This window comes from Camelina sativa, chromosome 4 (genome assembly GCF_000633955.1).
Source record: "Camelina sativa cultivar DH55 chromosome 4, Cs, whole genome shotgun sequence".
Lineage (NCBI taxonomy): Eukaryota > Viridiplantae > Streptophyta > Magnoliopsida > Brassicales > Brassicaceae > Camelina > Camelina sativa.
The window spans coordinates 12,801,807-12,825,667 of NC_025688.1; the positions used below are offsets into that span (position 1 = coordinate 12,801,807).

The following is a 23,861-nucleotide window of genomic DNA, read 5'->3' on the forward strand; positions in this document are numbered from 1 at the left end:
AACCTTAATCTATATTTGGTATCAGAGCATTGCTCGATCATCAAAGGAATCATGTCCGAACTCGCACTACCACCACCACCACTCAAGGAAGGAGGAAGCTCTTCCTCTATTGTATGTCCTATGCTTAATGCAAACAACTATATTGTATGGGCGATGAAGATGAAACTTGCACTCAAGGTTCATAAAGTCTGGGATGCCATAGAAGCAGCAACCGAACAAGTCAACGAGGATCACAACAACATAGCCATGGCTTTGCTGTTTCAATCAATACCGGAGAACTTAACCTTGCAAGTTGGAGATCATGGTACGACAAAGAAAATTTGGGAAGCAATCCGAACTAGAAACGTTGGAGCAGAACGTGTTAGAGAAGCAAGACTGCAAACTTTAATGGCTGAGTTTGATCGCTTGAAGATGCAGGAATCTGAGAGAATTGATGACTTTGTTGGAAAACTTGCTGCAATTGGATCGAAGTCAGCTGCGCTAGGAAAAACCATAGAAGAACCAAAGATTGTTAAGAAATTTCTTAACAGTCTTCCTCGCAGAAAATTCATCCATATAGTTGCTTCTTTAGAACAAGTTTTGGATTTAAATACAGTAAGTTTTGAGGATGTTGTTGGTCGTCTAAAAACCTATGAAGAACGAATCAATGTCGAGGAAGAATCTCAGGAGGAACAGAGCAAGTTGATGTATGCAAACACAAATCAACAAACGAATCAAAACCAGCAGTACAAGGACTACAGTGGAGATTTTGGAGGTTACAGAGGAAGAGGTCGTGGAGGTAGGTTTGGAAACAGAGGACGAGGAAGAGGACGTTTTGGAGGAAGAGATATGTCACAAGTTGTCTGTTTTAGATGCGATCAAACTGGTCATATGGCTTTTAATTGTCCAGATCGACTACTTAAGCTGCAAGAGACACAAGAAACGGACAACAAAGACACGGAGGATGCAGACGAGCTTCTAATGCATGAAGTAGTCTACTTAAATGAAAAACGAGTTGTACCTAGCAAGTTCGAGACTAGTAAAGATGGGGATAGCACTTGGTACCTTGATAATGGTGCCAGCAATCACATGACCGGAGATAGAAGATATTTTGAGAAGCTTGATCTGTCTGTTACAGGGAAGGTTCGTTTTGGTGATGATTCGCGAGTCGACATAAAGGGAAAAGGGACAGTTGTTTTCATAGATCAGAATGGGAAGCAAAGGGAGATGACTGGTGTTTACTTCATCCCAGATTTAAAAAGCAACATCATCAGTCCAGGACAAGCTACAGAGTCCGATTGTGACATACGATTAAGAGGAAAATATTTGACAATAAGAGACCAAGAAGGAAGACTCCTTGTCAAAACAGAAAAGTCTAGGAACAGGCTTTACAAAGTTCAAATGGGATTGCGTGATAATGCTTGCCTTTATCTTACAGAGATAAGTGAATCAGGTAAATGGCATGCGAGGATGGGACATGTGAACTTTGTAACCCTAGGAACAATGTTAGGAAAAGAATTAGTTCTTGGAGCACCAAAATTGTCAGTAAAAAAAGAGATTTGTAGTTCATGTTTGCTTGGAAAGCAAACTAGGCATGAGTTTCCACAAGAAACTGTTTTTCGAGCCACAAAGAAGTTAGAACTGTTACATGGAGACCTTTGTGGACCAATAACACCAAGCACAGCAGCAGGAAATAGGTATGTCTTTGTGATCATTGATGACTTCTCTAGATATATGTGGACTGTGTTACTAAAGGAGAAAGGAAAAGCATTTGAGAAATTTCAAAAATTCAAAGTNATGACTGGTGTTTACTTCATCCCAGATTTAAAAAGCAACATCATCAGTCCAGGACAAGCTACAGAGTCCGATTGTGACATACGATTAAGAGGAAAATATTTGACAATAAGAGACCAAGAAGGAAGACTCCTTGTCAAAACAGAAAAGTCTAGGAACAGGCTTTACAAAGTTCAAATGGGATTGCGTGATAATGCTTGCCTTTATCTTACAGAGATAAGTGAATCAGGTAAATGGCATGCGAGGATGGGACATGTGAACTTTGTAACCCTAGGAACAATGTTAGGAAAAGAATTAGTTCTTGGAGCACCAAAATTGTCAGTAAAAAAAGAGATTTGTAGTTCATGTTTGCTTGGAAAGCAAACTAGGCATGAGTTTCCACAAGAAACTGTTTTTCGAGCCACAAAGAAGTTAGAACTGTTACATGGAGACCTTTGTGGACCAATAACACCAAGCACAGCAGCAGGAAATAGGTATGTCTTTGTGATCATTGATGACTTCTCTAGATATATGTGGACTGTGTTACTAAAGGAGAAAGGAAAAGCATTTGAGAAATTTCAAAAATTCAAAGCTGTTGTGGAGAAAGAAGCTGGGGAAACCATACAGGTTTTCAGAACAGATAGAGGAGGAGAGTTTGTATCTCAAGAGTTTAATTCCTTTTGTGAAGCTTCTGGCATAAAAAGACAACTAACAGCACCATATACACCACAACATAATGGTGTTGTTGAAAGGAGAAATAGGACTTTGATGGGAATGACTAGAAGCATTTTAAAACATATGCATATGCCAAATTATCTTTGGGGAGAAGCTATTAGGCATTCGACATATCTTATCAACAGAATAGCAACTCGAGCTTTGAAGGAAAAGACCCCATATGAATGTTTTCGAGATCAAAAACCTACAGTTCAGCATATTAGGATATTTGGCTGCATTGGTTACGCAAAGGTAGAAAAACCGAGTTTAAGAAAACTTGATGATAGAACTCGTATTTTGGTTCACTTGGGAACAGAACCAGGGTCTAAGGCGTACCGTTTGCTTGATCCACAGACAAAGAAAATTGTTGTCAGTCGTGATGTTGTGTTTGATGAAACAAAAGGATGGCATTGGTCTCAAGATTTCTCTGCAGAAGAAAGTGATAAAAGCTTTAAGATTAACTATGGCATCTTTGGAAACCACGGTCTTCAAGAAGGTGATGAGACTACTGAGAATGAACAGATTCCTGAAGATGCATAGAGTCAGAAAGAGATAGGATCGGGTGATGTCTTGGATTCACAAGAGCAAACGGTTAAGGTTGAGACACAACAACCTGCATTCACAAGTACAAATCAACCTGCAGTTTCCACAGAGCCAGAGTTAAGAAGATCAGAACGGGTGAGAGCTACACCAAAACATCTTAAAGACTATGTCCTGTTTGCAGAAGAAGAAGGCGAGTATATGCTTTTGTGTATCAACGGTGAACCTGCAAGTTTTGCACAAGCTAGCGAGTCCAAGGAGTGGATAAATGCTTGTGAGGATGAAATAGGATCAATAGAGAAGCTTAGAACTTGGGATCTTGTTGATTTACCCATTGGAGCAAAACCAATTGGTTTAAAATGGGTGTTCAAGCTTAAGAGAAATTCTGATGGAAGTATCAACAAATATAAAGCCAGGTTAGTAGCAAAAGGATATGTGCAAAAATATGGTGTTGATTTTGAAGAAGTTTTTGCACCAGTTGCCAGGATTGAGACCATAAGACTTCTAATTGATCTAGCAGCTTCACATGGTTGGGAAATACATCACCTAGATGTAAAGACTGCTTTTCTTCATGGAGAACTCAAGGAAACAGTTTATGTTAGTCAACCAGAAGGATTTGAGATAGCAGGAAAAGAAGGAAAAGTCTACAAACTTAACAAAGCTTTGTATGGTTTAAGGCAGGCACCTAGAGCATGGAATAATAAGCTAAATCAAATCTTGGAGGAGTTGGGATTTGTGAAATGTTCGAAAGAACCTTCTGTGTACCGAAAAGATGTTGGTAAAGATCTTTTGATCATTGGAGTCTATGTTGATGATTTATTTGTCACTGGAACAAGCTTAGGAGTGATTAACAAATTTAAGGAGGAGATGGCTGATAAATTTGAAATGAGTAATCTTGGGAAACTATCCTATTATTTGGGAATGCAAGTTTGTCAGCACCAAGATGGGATAACATTAAGTCAGGCCCGGTATGCTCACAAGATCCTTGAGGAAGCAGGGATGTCTAACTGTAATTTAGTTCTTATTCCGATGGAGACAGAGTTAAAGTTGTCAAAAGCAGAGGATGAAGAAGAGATTGATGCAACTCTGTATAGGAAGAATGTGGGGTGTCTACGCTACTTGCTACATACTAGACCGGATTTATCCTATTGTGTGGGAATATTGAGCAGATACATGCAAAGTCCAAGGCATTCGCATGGTGTTGCAATGAAGCACTGCCTTAGATACTTAAGGGGAACTATTCATTTTGGTTTGTCTTATGGAAGATCGAAGGTACCAAGATTGGTTGGTTACTGTGACAGCAGCCATAATATTGATCCTGATGATGGACGAAGTACTTCAGGATACATATTTTATCTTGGTAAGAGTCCTATCACATGGTGTTCACAGAAACAAGATGTGGTGTCTCTATCTTCTTGCGAAGCAGAGTTTATGGCAGGGACTGAGGCTGCAAAACAAGCGGTTTGGTTGCAGGATCTGTTGGTCGAGATCACCGGAGCTGCGGAAGAGAAAGTGACTATTCTGATTGATAATCAATCAGCAATAGCTCTTACTAAGAACCCAGTTTTCCATGGGAAAAGTAAACATATTCACCGACGCTATCACTTCATAAGGGAACGAGTGGAGAGTGGTCAAATTGAGGTGCTACATATTCCGGGAAATGAGCAGAGAGCAGACATTCTTACAAAGGCATTGGACAAGAACAAGTTCAAAGTAATGAGAGATCTTTTGGGAGTTCAAGACTTGTCAAGACAGAGCTTCAAGCTTAAGGAGGAGATTGTTGGAGTAAGCTTGAAGAAAGCCTAAAATGGTAACTAGTCCTAGTTTTATTACAGTTTGGATATTAAAGAGATAAGGATCAAATGTCTAGGAGTTGTCTAGACATGAGAGGATTCCTATTAGGATTAGGATTAGCAAAGTGGTATATAAGGATGTGTTGGGATGTAACACAACTTATAAGGTTTGAGAGAGAAAGAGAGATTGAGAGCTTGAGTTTTTGAGAAAGTTTTCTTAAGCTAATATAAAGGAGAAATACTTTATATAAATCTTGTGTTCTTAAAGCAAACCTTAATCTATAGACTTTAGATAATTCTTCAATCACACAATTATCTCCCACATAATTTCATCTCCCTCATGAACTCTCTCGATGAATCTCCTTTTCCTTTGTGAAATACAAATCTAAAAGATTCTGAATTAACTCCTCAGGAAGACCATCACTCAACTAGGTTCTCAAACTCTTCTTTCTTATAAGCCCTCAACATCCACCTCAAAACTTTATAGCGTCTTCTTCCCTATGAGTTTAGCTTTAACCTTCTCTGCCAGCAAGGGCTTAATCTGAGAACTGAAAACTCTGTTTTGATTTTACAATTCTCTTTTTGCTTCTCCATGAGTCACTTTTGATAATGCTTCAGCACTAATCTACTCCTCTATTATTTCTGATGACAAGAAAGAATACAAACTCTGAAGCAATTTTGTAAAATCATCTCTGATCATTTACTTCTATTCAAATCGAGAACGAATCGGACAAAGAAGACGCTTCATCTCGGTGATTTCTTGAAACCCAGAAATTGAAACCACATTCGCTTGAATGATTCTTCAACATTAAACACATCTTTTTATGCTGACTCCATAACCAGTAATGAAGAATAAAAATCCTGAACTGAGAACCCTTTGAAATGTTGAACCAAAATTGTATATGCGCTTATAGTAAATTAGCTTATCTTCTGATATCAACGCTTTAACCAATTTTCAGAGCAAGCTCATCAGACAGCTTCAGTACGTGACAACCGAAGCTGGTTTCTTCACCCTCTTTAGTTAGACAAAAGTTTTTAAAAGTAACGTCTACAGTGAAAACTCAGATATGCCTTTTCTTCCCCTAATCAACTGAGAAATTCTAGCGAAGAAGACTACAATCTCCACCTATGAACTCAACGACTCACAAAACAGAAAATCCAAAGATTAGCATATGCCCTTAATTGCTTCAGATTCGTGTGATGATGATACAATCTATTAACTCCAATCTTGCCAAATTTGGAAAACCAGAATTCTGACTCCACCTTTGCCGACAATTTCCCAAACGTGAAACACATGTCTTCCCTTATAAGACTAAATCACAACAGAGACGAAGATTCTCAAATTCGATTTCTGGTTGTGAAGATGAAGCTTTAATACATTCATAAATTCTTCACTTTTCTTCTCACAAAACAGAATTCTCTAAACGAAAGTCTTGGTATTTGGTCGGTAAGTAAAGGTACGGAAAGAGCGGACAACGAATGAAAATCTCTGAACGTGATACGTAATAAATGGGAGAAAAATATGGATGAAACCCCTTTGATTTCTTCTCTCTCCCAACACGAGATTAAACCCCTGGTGTGTACCACGTCGAACTCAGATAAGAACTGTAGCTCCTATTGATTCTCTTCACCACCTTTCTAGTTTGGACCGAGATATATATTCACAACAAAACAAGCCCAAGTATGCAGTTATCAGAAGCCCAAACTGAAACATAAGATCATAATAGGTCAACTATTCCTTATTCGTCTTTCTTCTCCTCCACGCTGACACAAAATCAGAAGCAAACCAGATTATGATCAATGATTTCCACTTTCAGACGAAGATTCATAGCAGAAGGAACACTCTCTTATTAGCAATCGTAGCTCATGTCCTGTTAATTCTCCTTTGCTTCGACTTTTCCTAGGCGAACACAACCACTTCTTTCTTATCTACTTCCACTTCTCCGCTAGTCACACATCGAGGATCGAACACCCGAAACGAAAACAGATCTCTGTCAAGAACCTGCTCTGATACCACTTGTTAACGCATGTGTGTGACTAAACCTATGCTTTTGTTAGTTAACGAATGCAAAAGTACGGTAAAGCATAAAGTAGACAAGACACAAGCTTTGTTAACGGGGTTCGGATAACCTACTTCCCCGGGACCTAGTCCAGAATTCATTCACTAGAAAAGGCTGCAACCTACAATTGCTATATGGCACCCACCACTATTTCCTAGAATTACAATGAAAGAAGACTACCACTAATTGTCTTTTCCAACTAGTGTAGATCTTCAACAAAACCATCAAAAGATCTTTTTATCTTGTTGATGGAGTGACACCACACATCTTGTGTGCATCTCTTGAAACTACCTTGAAGCGCGCAGGTCTTCATGAAGCGCCCTCTTGGTATTTATATCAATTGCCCAACCCCTAGGGTTGGCAACTTTCCTATTATACAACAAATAGGAAATTGAGAACTTTCCTTTTTCTTTTTGGATAAGGAAAGTTTCTCTTCATGATCTCATCTTGAATCTACCATTCAAGATGTTCATTCAGCTAAGCCGCCGTCACTTGGCTTGTCCAAGTCGGCCTTAAGCTTCTGTACTCAAACTCTTCAACTCAGCTTCTTGTACTACTTCCTGTATTATTCTCGAAACTAGTACAAGAACTGCTTCGAACGTTTGATACCATCTTCGTTGTATCTGACCCTCTTGGCTTGTCCAAGTTGTCTCCAAACTTCTGTATTTCAACTCTTCAAAGTACTCACACAGTTCGGCTTCCTGTATAACTTCATGTACTACTTTAGAACTTCACATATGTTCTTACTGCAATTGTGTCAAGTAGTGCCTCAACAACTTTGTTAGTTCTGCTCATTGTCTTCACACCATCTATGAGACATCTGTGATAATTCTATCTTGTTGTCTCATATATCACAATGTTGTATGACATCCTAGTTTAGTAGCAATCCCATGGTATGTTTCAGACAACTTATAAAAACTCATTCAACACAACACTTTCAGTGTTCGTCATTGGTCTGAATTTGACGGAAACCAAAAAAGAAAATTCTGGAATTGAGACAATATTAGAACAAAAAAGGAATCAAATTTGTCGGAGAATGTTTGGGATCCAAAGCAGACGTGATTTGACAATGGAAGTCCGATCTCAGATTTTGATTCTCTGTCCGAGCATCCACTCTAAACGAGCCAACATCGTCGTCAAGTTCCAGGATTTGTATGGCTTCACTGTCGAAGGAGAAGAGACGACGATGATTAGAGCAAGGAGGAGGAAGAAGAGAGAAATAAGTAATCCCGGTTTAATATGGTTAACATAAAACCAAAAAATTTTATATTTAAAATTAATAAATAATTAGATAACTAGGGTAAAATTGGAATTTTGATTTTGTTGAAAAAATCGTGGGTATGAAAATAACAACATTTATTATTATGGATTTTAAATAACACATTTTTATTATTTGGTGTATTTTTATTCCAATCTAAAATCATTGGGTATTATACGTCCAAATAAAAATAACTTCGGGTTTTTTTGGCATTTTTCCCGATATTCATATTCTAAAATTATTGGAGGATTAAAAAAACCATGTTTTCTTGAAAAATGCTAACATAATCTTCTCTAGCTCCACAAAAACCTTAATATCTCCTCCCCGTCCTCACTATGCTGCGGCGCAATCCTATTTTCTTGGCCCCTATTACTATAATTTCTAGCTCCTCCAGTCGAACTAAAATATCTCTAAGCTTCGGATCATGCATCAGTTTTAAGTGGGCTAGCTAGACTTTCACACACACACAATTCAAGCATATCAAAAACTAAAATCATCCAGATATGTTCTAAAACGAAATCTCTAGCCCCTAAATTACACTAACTATTTTATGATTTATCTCCGAAACAACAACTATTTTCATATTTGTTTAACAAAGTTAATCAAAGCTGCAAAGAAAATCTTTATATGCAAGTGCATATGTACCATGCTTCATGCAAGGGTATTTGCATAAAGATGACTGCACTTGAACAATATAAAAGCTGCATAAAGATGAATGCACTTTATATGCAACGGTCCAGGCAAGCCAAATTGTAAATTAGACTTTCATTTACTACATATCGTTACAAACTTACAATATAAATATTAGATCGATAAAGAAAATTTCTGAATTGTCTCATCATTTCTGGGCAGACCAAAATTTTTTTAATTACTAGATCATTTCATACTGTGATCCGGATAAAAAGAATATCTAGGTCTGCCATGGGGTCCGCCACCAGCTGTAATGGTGACTGGTGGCATTCGTTGTAATGTCGAGTGTGGTGTGGTATCAGTTATAAGGCGACTATGGAAAATACCATGACGGACGAAAGAGGAAGCAGCTCTCAGTGAGAGCTGCTTATGTACGAATGATAATATTAGCTGAATTATTAAAGTTAGTCAATTATTACATGGATCAAAAACTTGGAGGAGCTAAGCTAATCAATTTTTATTTGTTTTTAGGTAGGTAAACGTTATGGGCCGAACGTTAGGTCTGGGAAAAGTATGTTAGGCCCAATGTGGATCGAGAGAAAAAAGATGTCCAGAAGCTTTTTTTTGGACACAGCGATTGCTCCCTATTAATTGAATTAAGATATAATTTCTCTTAAAGCAAAACGAAGAAGATGGTTTCTTGTGAATCAAGATTAAGTTTTCTATTGAACTAAAAAATTGAAAGGCTAAAGCAGAGTTGGTTTGTTGGTAAACCGGAAAGATTCAACTAATTCCATTCATCGTTATGTGCAATTGACAACCTCTCTCACCCTTCCACAGCCGCAGATCTAATAACCTTAAAATTGTTATTTTGCTCTCCCTAATCTCTCACTCTCGTATACTCCATCTCCGTCGAAACCATGTACGGTAGGATATCTCTCTACTCTCTGTTGCTCGAAGTTATTTAATATCTGGATTAGATTATTTTCTTCGTCGTTGGATGAATCTGATTGTGTTTTGTTTAATTTACGTTACGTAATTGCCATCGTTTGGTGAATATTAATTAAGAGGTTATGGTGAAACACGCGTCTTCTGGGACGTTGAGGATTTCCCACCCCCTCTTGGTTATGATTATGATGTGGTTGTTCGTAATATCAAAAATGCTATCAAGAATGAGTGTTTTGATGGCGTTGTGTCCTTCTCTGCCTATGGTTCGCTGGCAACGGAGGAAGAGGACAGTTTCTTGCGGTACGCCGGAGTCTTGTTCGTGAACAAATTAAAGCTAAAGATAAACGTGCGAGACTTAATCAGATGTTAGTGGACATGGTTTTCTGGGCATACGAATGTCCTACGAGACCAGAGGAAGAAGATTATAATATAAATCTGATGGTGATTTCAAAAGGCATCCCAGAAGAAGAAGGAGTTTCCGCGTGGATCAGGGTCCTTGAAGGGTTGGATAAAATGGGTTACAATCTTTTCTTATTAGATCCTGATGACTGCGCACCAGGAAGGCTACCTCTTAGTGAGAGCTGCCAAGCAAAAGAGCTGCTTCCTCTTTCCTTCTTAATATGGCGTTGGGAGATACATATGGAAAATACCATGACGGCAAGCTCCAGCCTTAGACGTTCCACATTTGTAGCAAAACATATGTCCACATCTACAATGAATATGCAATGATAAAAACATATGAATATGACCAAATATATATATATATATTTTTTAAGTAAATAAATAAAAATAAAATTTTGACAAAATATGAAAGTTATTAATAGAGATGATGATACCTGCAGGTTACTTTGATGCACCCTTCTAAAAGTTCAATCATGTGTTTGCACTTTTCACATTGACGCCACAATTTCTTATTCGCTAAAGCTTTGAGCATATCATCAGCTGTACGATTTGGACCCAATTTCTTGTAATCGTCGCACGACAAGTCACTATGCCACGGAACTTTACATTTAATGCAAAGGAGTTGACCGCATTCGAAGCATCGTCTTCTAACTCTAGCTTCTTTTGTAAATTTAGAGAAGTATATCCAAACTCCAGCTTCTTTAATCGACATTAAAGCCGAGCACCTCGGGTTTGGGCAATAAATTCTCTGTGTTATAGGAATCGTGTCCTCTTTGATCCTTCGTTGCCACATCTTTCTTAGCTTAGGTGTCAAAAGATCGACACAGCTTCCAAAAGTCAACTTAGACTTGCAGCGATAGTGAGGACATCTAATCACACTTCCCTCAAGTCGTAGCCTCACCTCTATATGTTTCTTCATACACACGTAACAGAATCGATGACGACACTTATTAATACAAAACATCTGATTAGCTTTGATATCATCATCTAAACAGATATTGCAAGTCGTTTTGCGAGTAGCCTTGGCTTGGTAAGGAGGATTCTTCACAAACCTGCTGAGTTCAGAAACTATAGCTTCCTTTGCTTGTTTATAAGAATGTGTGATACTATTTCCGGGAACAGAAATCGGAAAGAAGGACACAAATCGTTTTCTTATAGGTTGCATATTTATTCGTAAAGATCAGAATCAGCAAGCAAAAGTGAACTAAGAAAACCAGAGCATGTTCTACCAAAAAAGAAGAAAACCGGAGCATGCGAGAGTCTCTTTGAAATAGAAATCGAAACAACTAAAGAAATAAGAGAGGGTCGTCTATTTGTGTTAAAAAGGAGCCTAAAGGAAACAACCATAAACAAAAACGCAATCTACTGTATAATTACAATTTTGGAACTATCCTTTTTTGTAAATTTAAAATTTTCCAAATTTTCTTTTGGAACAACCTTTTTGTAAATTACAATTTTCCAAATTTTCTATTTGTTTATACCACTTTTTGGAACAATCGTTTGTAAATTACAATTTTCCAAAATTTCTTATAGCACTTTTTGATGGTAGGTCGAATATAATGGGCAAAATTACATCTTATTTACAATAAAGGAGATTAGTGGTGAAAAGGCAAACTTATAATGGTAACAATTATTGGGGTGGACAAAATATATAGTTTTTATTTTGGAAAATAATTATTTCATCTTCCAAAAACCGGAGTAGTTGATATATTACCAATTTAATTTCAAAGCTCATGAATTAAATTAATGTAATATGAGTTGGAAAAGAGAAAGAGAATAAAATGAAAACAGCATAAAAATCATGAAAAATGAGAAATAGGAAAAATAAAAATATGATTGGTTTGTGTTTTGTTGTTTTTTCTCTAGTTAAAAAATCAGGGGACTAATGAAGTGGTAAAATCATTAATAGGAAGAGGAAAGTGGTATTTGGAGACTAATTTTCTTGTAGTTGTATAGGTTTGAATAAGAAGATAGTTTTTGTTTGTCAACATTTGGGTCACAACAGTCGGTCCATTAGCTAAATCCCTACATTTATAAGGAGCAGGACACAATTCATAGTGTGATGGTTATATAACTACATTCGTACGAAGATAGTTATATAACTCAAAATATATGTGTTATCATAAAGGCTTAACCTTTATTTTGATTATTTTCTCAACAAACACATTAAGGCAGCTATATGATGTCCCTTTACTTTCATTTTGGCATTGTACATACCACTAAAAATTATCTCAAAAATATATGTAGAATGATAAATATAACACATAGTTATATATGATGATGAATATATGTTGATTATTTTCTCCACCAACACATTAAGGCAGCTCTATGATGACCCTTTACTTTCATTTTGGCATTGTACATACCACTAAAAATTATCTCAAATATATATATAGAATGATAAATATATCAAATAGTTATAAATGATGATGAATATATGTTTTAGTAGTAGAAGGTATTTTTTATATTAGTATTATAAAAATGATAAAGTGAAGTTTGTCAAAACAATGGCAAAGGAGGTGGTCTTTGCACATAAGGTTACTCAGGAAGGGAATCAGTTGAGTGACCCGGTTGAGAGGATGATCTGTTGGAAGCCACCAAGGGATGGGTGGGTGAAGTTGAATACTGATGGGGCGTCACACGGAAATCCGGGGTCTCACTACAGCTGGGAGAGTACTACGTGACATGATGAGGCAATGGTGCGGAGGGTTCGCTTTGAACATCGATATCTACCATGCCCCTTTAGCGGAGTTATGGAGAGTGTACTAAGGCTTACACATTGCTTAGGAACAACGCGTAACAAGACTTGAGCTGGAGATTGACTTGAAGTTAGTTGTTGGATTCTTAACCACAGGGATTGCTGATTCGCACCCCCTGTTGTTCCTGGTACGTCTGTGTCATGACTTACTTTCAAGGGACTTGATAGTCCGCATATCTCACATCTTAGGTTTTCATTGGTTTGCAATGTCTCTAGCCTCTGTGGAACCGCTTGTTCAGGATGATGTTACCGGAACTGCGGTTCCGCGTCAAGCCCCTTTGTAATTTTTTTTTCTCTCTTTTGTCATGAATAAATAGCAAGGAGGTACCTAGTCCTCTACCAAAAAAAAAAATTAGAAGAAAAAAAAAAATTTTAAAAAATATAGAGTTCAAAAGACATGAACATTTAAACATATACAACTTTCATAAAAGACATAACTTTTGTAATGAAAAGTTTTGATGAAAAACGAGAACAAAATAACGTGAAAAGATAGAATTCTGAACGACGACATCAAATTAGTAAAAGTATAATAATTTATTTTGATGTCAAAATATAATCAATTAGTTAACACAAAAGAATAATTATTTTAAGTCCTAATTTGTAGAATAAGATTTAGAAGAAAAAAATTTATGTTCCCGGTTAATTAACAAAACGTTCATACATGTTTATTTGTTGTCACCTCGATCATAAGAAAGCGAGGTAAACAATGGAAGCTATCATAAGTGTAAAACAGATGAGACAAAAACACATTGCTGGCGCTGGTGGCATTTCTGGCGCAGGTGGCGGCGGTGATGGCTGCTGTGGAGGCCGTGGAGGCCTTGGAGGAAGACCATGACCATGTTGGCAACCTCCAGCCTGGATTCCACATCGGTAGCAAAAGTGTTGAGAATTGAGTTCTTGATTAAATCTGCAACAAAGAGAAATCAGTCAGTCGAAGAACAAAGAAGAAGAAGCAAAGCAGCAAAGCTCCCGTAAAGAAGAAAACGTTGTCGGAGAAGAGACGACGTGAAGAGAGGAGTCAAGGGAGGAGAAGAAAGTCAACAAACCATTTGGGTTTGTGTTTTGTGAATTGGGCCATCGGTGATGATAAGGCCCATATGAATAAGTGTTTAGTTAAGGTCCAACAAGAAGAGTTGTGATAACTAAAGTAAACCTAGTCATAGTTAGAGTTTAAGTGAGTTGTTAAGAGTTGTTGAATGTGTAAGAGTGAATCAAGGAACTAGAGTTCCAATGAGTAAGTAGAGTGGCTACTAGTGTGGCTTGTGTAAGAGAGTAGAAGTATGGCCTAAGGTATGGGCATAAGTGTGTGTGTGGCAAGTGGAGAGAAACTACTATATGAATGTGTGCTTGTGTTGTAAGGAAGATATCCAGATCCCAAAATAAAATGTAATCTCTTTGTGTTGTCTCTCTAAGTTCTCAAACACTTTCTTGTTATTCAATGAACAAAACAGAGTGTTCAAAAACAGAGATAGAGAGATGAGAGAAACTGATCTTACAAGTGAGAGTAAGATCCTGAAATGTTAACAAAAAGCTATGCCCACATCTATAAAGAAAATACAATCCTAAATCAGCTTAAAACATTAGAACCAACTTCAAAAGAAAAATGTAATTAAATAGAGATGATACCTGCATTTTACTCGTACGCATCCTTCTTTAATTTCAATCATTTGTTGACACTTTGGGCATTGACGCCACAGTTTCTGATCTGCCAGAGTTTTGATCTTTCTATCGTTTTCTGTAGGATATGGATGCAACCTCTTGTAAACGTCGCAGGACATGTTACTATGCCATGAAACTTTGCAGTTAATGCAAAAAATTTCACCGCATTTGAAGCACAATCTCCTAACTTCAGCTCCTCCGGTCGATTTCGAGAGCTCAGTTTCCGATTAAAGCCGAGCACCTCGGGTTTGGGCAGTAAATTCTCTCTGATACAGGAATAGCGTCCTCTTTGATCCTTTGTTGCCACATCTTTCTTAGTTTAGGTGTCAAAATATTTTCACATCCTTTAAAAGTCAACTTAGACTTGCACCGGAAATAAGGACATCTAACCACACTTCCCTCGACCAGCCTAACCTCTATATGTCGTTTCATACACTCGCAACACAATCGATGACGACATTTATCGACACAAAACATCTCATCAGCGTTAATAGCATCATCTAAACAGATATTGCAAGTTTTTTTTAGTGTAACCTTGGCTTGGTGAGGAGGATCCATAGGCATAGGTATGCTGAATTCAGAAGCTATTGTTTCCCTTGCTAGTTTATAAGCATAACTGATACTAGTTCCCTCCACGAAAATCGGAAAGCTCGATATAAATGCTAATCTGATACGTTGTACATCCATCATTAGCAAGGCAGTTTTGTTATTCTCTGGTATGTATCTTCCCATGACCTACACTCAAAAGGCAAACAAATTAACCCAATCAATGATATTCATATTTTTACTATTTGGTAGACTAGTAAAACAACCAATACTATAATGACATAATTAAACCTCAAAAAAAAACAATGGTCGTTAAAAGAAAACTTACAAATTCGTAAACTGGATAATAATCACAGTAGATTGAGATATGAGTGATCCCCATACTGGCAGCTTCGGTTAGTCCTCTCATCAATGCGATAACCTCAGCCTCCAACACTGTTATTGTGGAGTCATGATGGATTGGTCCTTTCATCTGAAACAAGATATCATCTTTGTTCCCAAATATTGCAACTCCAAATCCGGCCAACGAGTTCTCCTCACTTACCAAACCTTTAAAGTAAAGGGTACATAACTGATCAGGAACGTCGTCGGGGTAATTTTCAGGTGAGGGTCTTGCGGTGCCATCAATACTAGGGTGCTCCGTATGCATCTTTCTTTGTTACACGGTGTTGAGGCGATCGGATTCTAAAGTCTTATAAACGCTTTATGCCAATAAACAATAATCCAAAACGAAAAGGGATTATATCTTTGGATATATTTGTACAACGATTCTAGTTAATAATATCCCGAAAATACAGGGTGCTTAATTTTATTTTATTTTTTTATATAATTATCCGTTAATTGTAAGAGTCATACTTTTTACTAGGAAAATATGTTTGGGATTCAAAAGTTGAATTTGTAATTCATTGTTCAGTTTTCTTGTCGCTCAAGTTTCGATCTACCTTACCAAATTTCTTCTGAGTTAAACATGTATGTAATGAGAATGCCTCAGTAGTTGTTGTTTTGTGCAATATATGTTTGTTTTGTACTCTTTTTATTTTCATGGACACAATTTGGTACTCTGAGTTACTTTTAAAAATACATATGAAAAAACAAAATTCTTAAAAATATCACGTATATTAAATAAGTAGGGAGTACTATGTTAGAGATTTCAAGCAAAACCAAAGATAAGAAGATGAGCTATGAAACAACGATTACTAAGTTAATTCGTCTAACTAAACCTCCAACGCTGTTTGTCTTATGGCTATATAAGTATATTTTTTCATTATCGTCATGAACAATCTACGAAACAAATTATTTTATTCTTTTACGAGTAATGAACACAAAGAAATATTATAAAGACAATAACAACTAAGGAAAGAGTACGAAGACGATAATCCACAAGCATCCTTTCTCGATGGGGGCAACCTCCTTGCTTCCATTCGGCTCCACACGTGTAGCAAAATGAATATCCACATCTACCTCCAATTAACCATGAATATCTAACAAAGCTTGAATGATTTATAATAGAGAATATGATTAGAGAGAATTATATATACCTGCAAGTTACATGGATGCATCCTTCTGAAAGTTCGATCATATGTTGACACTTTTCACATTGACGCCACAATTCTTCATATGCTAGAACTGTTAGCTTCATATCATCTGACATACGATTGGTAGATAATCTCTTGTAATCGTTACACGACAAGTTACTATGCCACGGAACTTTGCAGTTAATGCAAAAGCGCTCCCCGCATCTGAAGCATCTCATAGATTTATCTTCAGTAAATTTAGAGAGCTCGGTTTTTGACATTAAAGCCGAGCACCTCGGGTTTGGGCAATAAAGGCTCTCCGTTAATGGAATTGATTCCTCTAAAATCCTTTGTTTCCACATCACTTTTAGTTTAGATGTCAAAAAATGGACACAACTTCTAAGAGTCAGCTTAGACTCACATTGATAATAAGGACAAGTAGGTATAGTTCCCTTGAGTAGGCTATCTTCAATGTATCGTTTCATGCATTCCACACAGAAATGATGATTGCATAAAACAACATAATACATCTGATCAGCTTTAAAAACATCATCTAAACATATACTGCAACTCTCAGGAACCACAAGTAAACTGATTTCAGAATCTATTGTTTCCATTGCAAATTAATAACAATTAGAAGATGATCCGAGAAAAAAAAAACATCTAAATAGGTTGAATAACCAATATATATATATATAAACGTGTAAATTCTGGTTATGCGTGAGGGCAATTAGTTTGAAAGTAATTGTATAACTTTTTCTCAAATTCAAAATCTTTTTTTTTGGTTGGTGCAAGTATTTAATAGACATTTGTAAATGTAAATAAATATGTATAAACTCTAAAGTAACTGTAATAAAGTATCTTATATATTGTTAATAAAACAGACCTAGATATTATGGTTATAGATATAAATTATAAATTTCTTCTTTATATAAAATAATAAACCATTTCAAATATTAAATTTTAAAAACTTATTCTAGATTATTTAAATAAAATAGCAAAAAAAATATTATTTAAATAATATGTAGATAAAGTAAATAGAGATGTTAAACTAGAAGAAATTGTAATATTTTCAAATTCATATCCAAGAATAGATACAATAATAAATCAACATAAATCATGGAAAATAAATGATCAAAAAATAAAAAATAAAAAAGGTAGAACAAACAAATAAAAGCTCTACAAATTGTTATTTTTGCCGTATGAGTGAACTTGTATCGATTATTCAAAAGTGGGCTTTCCAATGATTTGTCACGGTAATTTTACAAAAGCCACGGACCGTGTTAGTTATGTCATGAACTTAACACATCATCTGGCATGTGGCATGTGGTAAGTTTCTTTTATTTCGTAAACTAGTTAAGGTTGTGGTAGCACCTTGTTCTCCGTTGTGCATTTGATTAGTTATAACTTCATAGGTTGCTAGATCATAGTGTGAAACGTGTATGTGCTAATTGATGTAGCCGCAGATGAAATTTGTTTAATTATACACGGAGTGTTAGGGTTGTTGAGACCTATACGATTGTTGTCAACTGAACAGGGATTTTGCTTTCTGTGTGTCTCTCTCTCTCTCTGTCTCGCTCAGTTTTGGTCACTCGTGTATTTGCTTTAGACGAAATAAAAGGACACGCAAGAATTTAACGAGTTCGGATCCTTTGGAGGAATCCTAAATCTCGCCGGAGAAGATCTCCGGAAAATCCACTAAAAACTTTGCTCTACCGAGCCTTCAACCCATTACATTTTTTCTCTCTACTTCTTTGTCAGGCGCACACTCACTGCAATGGACTCCGTGGTCAGTTTTTTTAAAGAAAAGCTGAAGACACGACTTCGGGACAAACAATAAGCAAACTCTAACTTGAGTCAAGTCCGGGTGTATGTTGCCTGAATTCTTTTTTTATTTTTTTATTTTTTATTTTGTTGCCTGAATTCATTATCTTCTCCATATGCATCAACCTTGAGTGCACGAGTCTGTAACTTGCAGAGTTGAAGTATTAGGTGAGCTTTGAATGTATCCTTGAAACTCTCAGTGACTTCTGATTCTCATCTTAGCGTCATTGGATTTTCCCTTCTCCGGTAACTTCATCTCTTCATCCACCAATTCATTAAACTTTTACATACGGAGAAAACCCCATGTACGATGATGACCTAGCAATTGAAAAATCACTCCATTAAAGAAGCTTATAGGATGTTGTTCTTGATATATTTTTAAAACGTAATTAAAAAAATGTTTATGAAAGATGAGACTCGCCTTTGAAATGTTGACGGCGAATCTCCATAAATATCAAAGAAAATGCTTCCATTGCTGTTGATGTTAGGGTGAAACACCTTTGTCCTAAATCCAACCTACAATAAAACAACACAACACTAGAATAAGGAAAATATACAAAAGCAAAATGCCTAAACTTTATGGTACTTTTGAGAATTCTTCCAATATTAAATACCTTACTGGAGGGAATTGTGAATGGATCTATGCAGGACCCGTAATTGTAGCTTGCCAATGAAACATGTCTTCAGCAACTGGACCTATGATATTAATGCAACTCAATTTTTTTTATTCTTCCACTCAGCTATATATACTAAGATTCGTTATAAAGCATGCTTGTTTACTTGTAATGGAGATCAAATTATATACGTCCGATGTGTAGAGGAAAAGAACAACGCATCTATGTCTTTGGCATGTTCATCTTCAGGTAACACTTTTTTCACGTGGTTTTTTTTCTTGTCTCCGTCCTAGCGTATTTGTTCTATAGCGACTTCAAATAAAGGTTTAAGAACATAAAATAAAACAGGGCATCCTACTCTCTTTAAATAGAGATCGAACCTACTAGAAAACCCTAAGTAAAAAGGAATTTTTTCAAAAAAAAAAAAAGTACAAACAAAAGATAAGTATTGGAAAAAAATACTAACGATAAAAAAATTATCAAAAAAAAAAAAAAAATACTAACCATAAAAAAGGCGAATCATGACGATTAATTGAAAAAAAAAAGTTAAAAGGAAAACTAAGATTAACAACAACCAATAAATTAAAGCTAAAAATAATTAATCACTATCTTATTATATAAAGTATGGTTTCAAAAGTTACTAACTCACCCGTGACATGTATCAATTTTAAAAGTTACTAACTTACCATATCATGACAAGTGTCAATTTTACACAAATCTAAATTTAAAAGAAAATTTTTTTACTAACTCACCAGATCGTAACACGTGTCAATTTTAAAAGTTACTAACTTACCAGATCATTACAAGTGTCAACTTTACACAAATTTCTAACTGTAAAAGAAAAATCTTCTTAAAAAATCAAGAAATAAAAAAAAATTACTAATCATAAAATCTTATTATATAAATTTGGGTTTTCAAAGTTAGCCATTAACAAGATCATGACACGTGTCAAGTATACTGATAAGATGTTGACATGTGTAAAAAATTATTAGTTTTCAAAACAACTAATTAAGATAATAGCATTAAATCTACATAAAATTTACATGTTTATTATATCTAAAAAAAATGCCTAAATCAATAAGAAAAATTAACGAACTAATATATTTTTCATTGTACGCTAATTATATTATACGTGTTTTTTTAATTAGATTTTGACATGTATAAACAAAAAAAGAATTCATTAAACATGTATATTTTTATTAATCAATAAATAGGACATAACAAATCTAAAAAGAATAACGTAAGTTATGTAAAAAGAATTATTATTTTTGAAACGTAATAGGACAGCTAATTAGGAAAATAACATTATTTCTACATAAATTTACATGTTTATATCGAAAGCTTTGATCTTTAGGGTTGCAGTTTTTAGAGGTGTGTCCCTTTTGTGTTATTTCTTTATGTACTGACGATGCGAATGGGGTTTCATTCCCGCGTAGGGTTCGTGTGTAATTTGTTTCTTTTACTTTCAATAAATTAAGGAGGCTTTGCCTCCTGTTTCACACCAAAAAAAAAAGCTTTGATCTTTGATTTTTTTTTCTGATATAATTTTGCTTATCTATTGTGGGTTTTTCATCCGTGCAGGTTCTTCAATGGAAGCTATCATATGCAAATGATATGGAATCAAATTATATAAAGCCTGCTAAATTAATCGAGGATGGAGACATTGATGGAGATTCCAAAAGTGATTCTACAGTTAGTAGCGTTATAAGTTTTGAAGATTAGTCGATGGTTGATATTTCTAGTCAAAATCTAGAGTTTTCTCTTATGAATAATGTCAATGATTCTGGTACTAAAACAAAAGCTACTTGATAGAGTAATTGAGAATCGATTTTGAAATTTAAGAAGTTAGAACGGTAAACCGTTTTAAAATTGGTTTCAAACCGGATTTATGTGGATTTTTATCGGATTTGGTTCATAAACCGTTTAAACTCAGGTATATAGAGAAATATATGAGAACTTTTGAATCGGGTAGACATAAGCTGAGAACTTACGATTCGAGAATATTTTGAGACGAGGTCATAGTTCTAAGTAATTTTGGTATAATGTGATACTTCTGAGGAAATATATGAGAACTTTTGAATCGGGTAGACATAAGTTGAGAACTTACAATTCGAGAATATTTTGAGACGAGGTCATAGTTCTAAGTAATTTTGGTACAATGCGATACTTCTGAGGAGTAAACAGGTCATGGATCCTTTAAAATATGTCATATTTTTTTTTGTCAACCAAACATTAATTAGAAAAGTATTCCAGAATTGGTGACCCAATTCAGAGGGAAAGAGTTTACAAATGAAATAGATGAACTTAAAGATCTAGACGACCAAGCAAGACAATCCGCTCTCAAATTCGATGAATGAGGAATCTTGGACAGGGAGAAGAGAGGAAAGGCGGCCCGAAGCAGGTGGAAATCGTCAAGGATATTAGAGAAAGTCGGCCAATCTTCAGGAGATTGAATCATCGTAACTAATTCGACGCTGTCCGTCTCAAAGTGCTGACAAACAACTCCATTAGCGAGGAGGCACTCCATTGCCCAAAGTAGAGCCTCCAATTCTGCATGAAGCGGGGAAGGGCTTCGACGAAGACATCTAGCATCCAACAATAAAATCTGATCTTCGCCAACTCCACAGCACCAATCTGATCTAACATATGTCATATTTTGGATTGTTTATGAAGTTTTTATTTTGTATGTCTGAATTATTTAAGACTTATATATACCATCATGATTATAAGTTTCAAATTTTTATTTTTATTATGTTATATTACCTTTTTTTTTGAACAAATATTATGTTATATTACCTTTCTTTCAATTTCTCAATAAAATAATATATTGGGTTGGTCATAAAATCATTGTACTCGAGTAATAATTTCCGTCAGTTGTTCATCCAAAATATCTTTGGAGTAAAAAAATTATGTCACAAAACAATTTTAGTAATTATAAGAACTATAATTATGCCAAAATGAAAGTAAAATAACATAAAATTAGTTTCATTTGTTTAAAAGACATTTTAGGTGGTGATAAAAAACATACTTCAACAATAAAATAATTTTGAGTGTAAGAGCATATTTTTAATGATAAAACATACAATAAAATTGTATGTGGTTATTAATTGTATGTTGTTTTGATGAATTCTTTGCATGTAAAATATTTTGTAATAAGTTGTGAAATGTTCTTGAAAATTTACAATAATAATATTTGTAATGATGAGTATTTGGTAAAAGTTTTGGTGGAGTATAATTTAGCTTTAGATTATTTTAATAATTGTTATAATATATTAAAAATATAAAAATATAAATAAGTGTATGAAGGTAAATACAAATATGACTTTTTCTCTAACTAAAATTATTATTATATTTATTTCAGGAAATATTTTTTTTTATATTTTAAAAAAATTATTTAGGGTTTAAGATTTTTTTTTTTTTGACAATTTTAAAACCCGCACATCGTGCGAACCCTTATCTAGTAATAATAATATATTACAATCTTAATAAGTGCTTAATATATTTTCGTAAGTTTATTTTTTTAAAAATAATAACAATTGTAATATTTTAAAATTGTGTTCTAAGTTTCGTACGTAACCCATATTTGTTTAGTTCACTTTTCACAAAGAAAAAGATTTCAGTTTGGTAAGTATGAGTTTTACTCTTCACGGAAAGTGATTTTAACGTATACATATGTTTCACGGCTAAGTGTTTAGCTGTCTTAACGTATAAACATGTTATAGCTCGCTGAGACGAATTGCTTAGTTCTATTCAATTAAAAAAAAAAATCAAAAAAAAATCAGCTTATATGAAATCTAATTTTTGTGTTATTGTCACGGATAAAACAGGTTATAAATTTCTGAAGCAAAGTGTGTATCTTTAGCGACGGTCGGAAGAACAAAGATGTGATGCATAACTGATTTTGCCTTAAAAAGGACATTTTGTAGTATCATGCTGAGAAAGTTTCTATGATTCTCTTTGGATTTTTTTTTCTTGTTAAGAAAACATCATTTATCATCTTTGGTTGCTCGAGTTACCCGATACACATTTAATCGTGAAGTAGTATATGCAGGGTCGAATCTATAAGGACCAATGGTATACTAAAGATTTATAAGACTTATAAATAGCTAACTAACGCTGTCGAATGTTTGTTGGTTTTCAGGAATATAAATAAAAAATAAAAATAGTTTAACTTATAAGATTAAAACATTGGGTCATAGGATATTTCAGAAATCAATGATCAATGAGAAAAAGAAATATGAAATTCCATAATTAATAACTGTTCTAGAACATGAACACAATAATAAACTAACCCTCTTTCAATACATTAATCAATAAAGTTGACTACTAGTTTGCTAAAATTTCATTTGCAACCTCCTAGCCAAATTTGCATTAGCAAACAAGCTCATTAAGTTCATAATGTGTTCTAACATCAACTTTCGCAGGCTAGACATATATTACTCAATTCACTTTCGTTCAGACATTCTATCCAACAATTTTGAAGGTGTTCTCTTACAAGACAGCTTCTCGAAGCTCTGCTTTCTTTGTCACCCTCGCCGGTGGAATCCCGCAAGCTAATGCAAACTACAGTATGTTCGGGAACATCTCATCCTCTGTTGTCGGGTTACAAAGATATGTATGAGCTCGGTTAGCTTTGTAGAACCGATCCTCCCATTGCATAACCATGCCAAGATGTTGGTTGTTTAGTTTTAGCGAACTCCTTTTGGTTTAAACTCTTGATCTTTTCTTCATGTATTTTGATATGACTCCATACGTCTTCTCTGTCCGTTTCATCAAAGCTTCGATGTGTGATCCAGAAGTGAGTATAATTTTGCTTGAAGTTTCAGATTTCTTTTAACACAATGTAATT

General features: G+C 35.1%; 2 protein-coding genes across 2 annotated transcripts; both read right to left on the minus strand.

Moving 5' to 3' along the window:
* On the minus strand, window positions 10,311–15,709 carry LOC104783802 (putative E3 ubiquitin-protein ligase ARI4). Its single transcript, XM_019244112.1, has 5 exons — window positions 15,389–15,709; window positions 15,138–15,249; window positions 14,929–15,053; window positions 10,532–10,998; window positions 10,311–10,404 (listed from the first exon to the last, which is right to left on the minus strand). The coding sequence occupies exons 1-5, from the start codon at window positions 15,707–15,709 to the stop codon at window positions 10,311–10,313; spliced, it is 1,119 nt and encodes a 372-aa protein (XP_019099657.1).
* On the minus strand, window positions 16,589–17,191 carry LOC104783803 (E3 ubiquitin-protein ligase arih1-like). Its single transcript, XM_019244407.1, has one exon. The coding sequence runs from the start codon at window positions 17,189–17,191 to the stop codon at window positions 16,589–16,591; it is 603 nt and encodes a 200-aa protein (XP_019099952.1).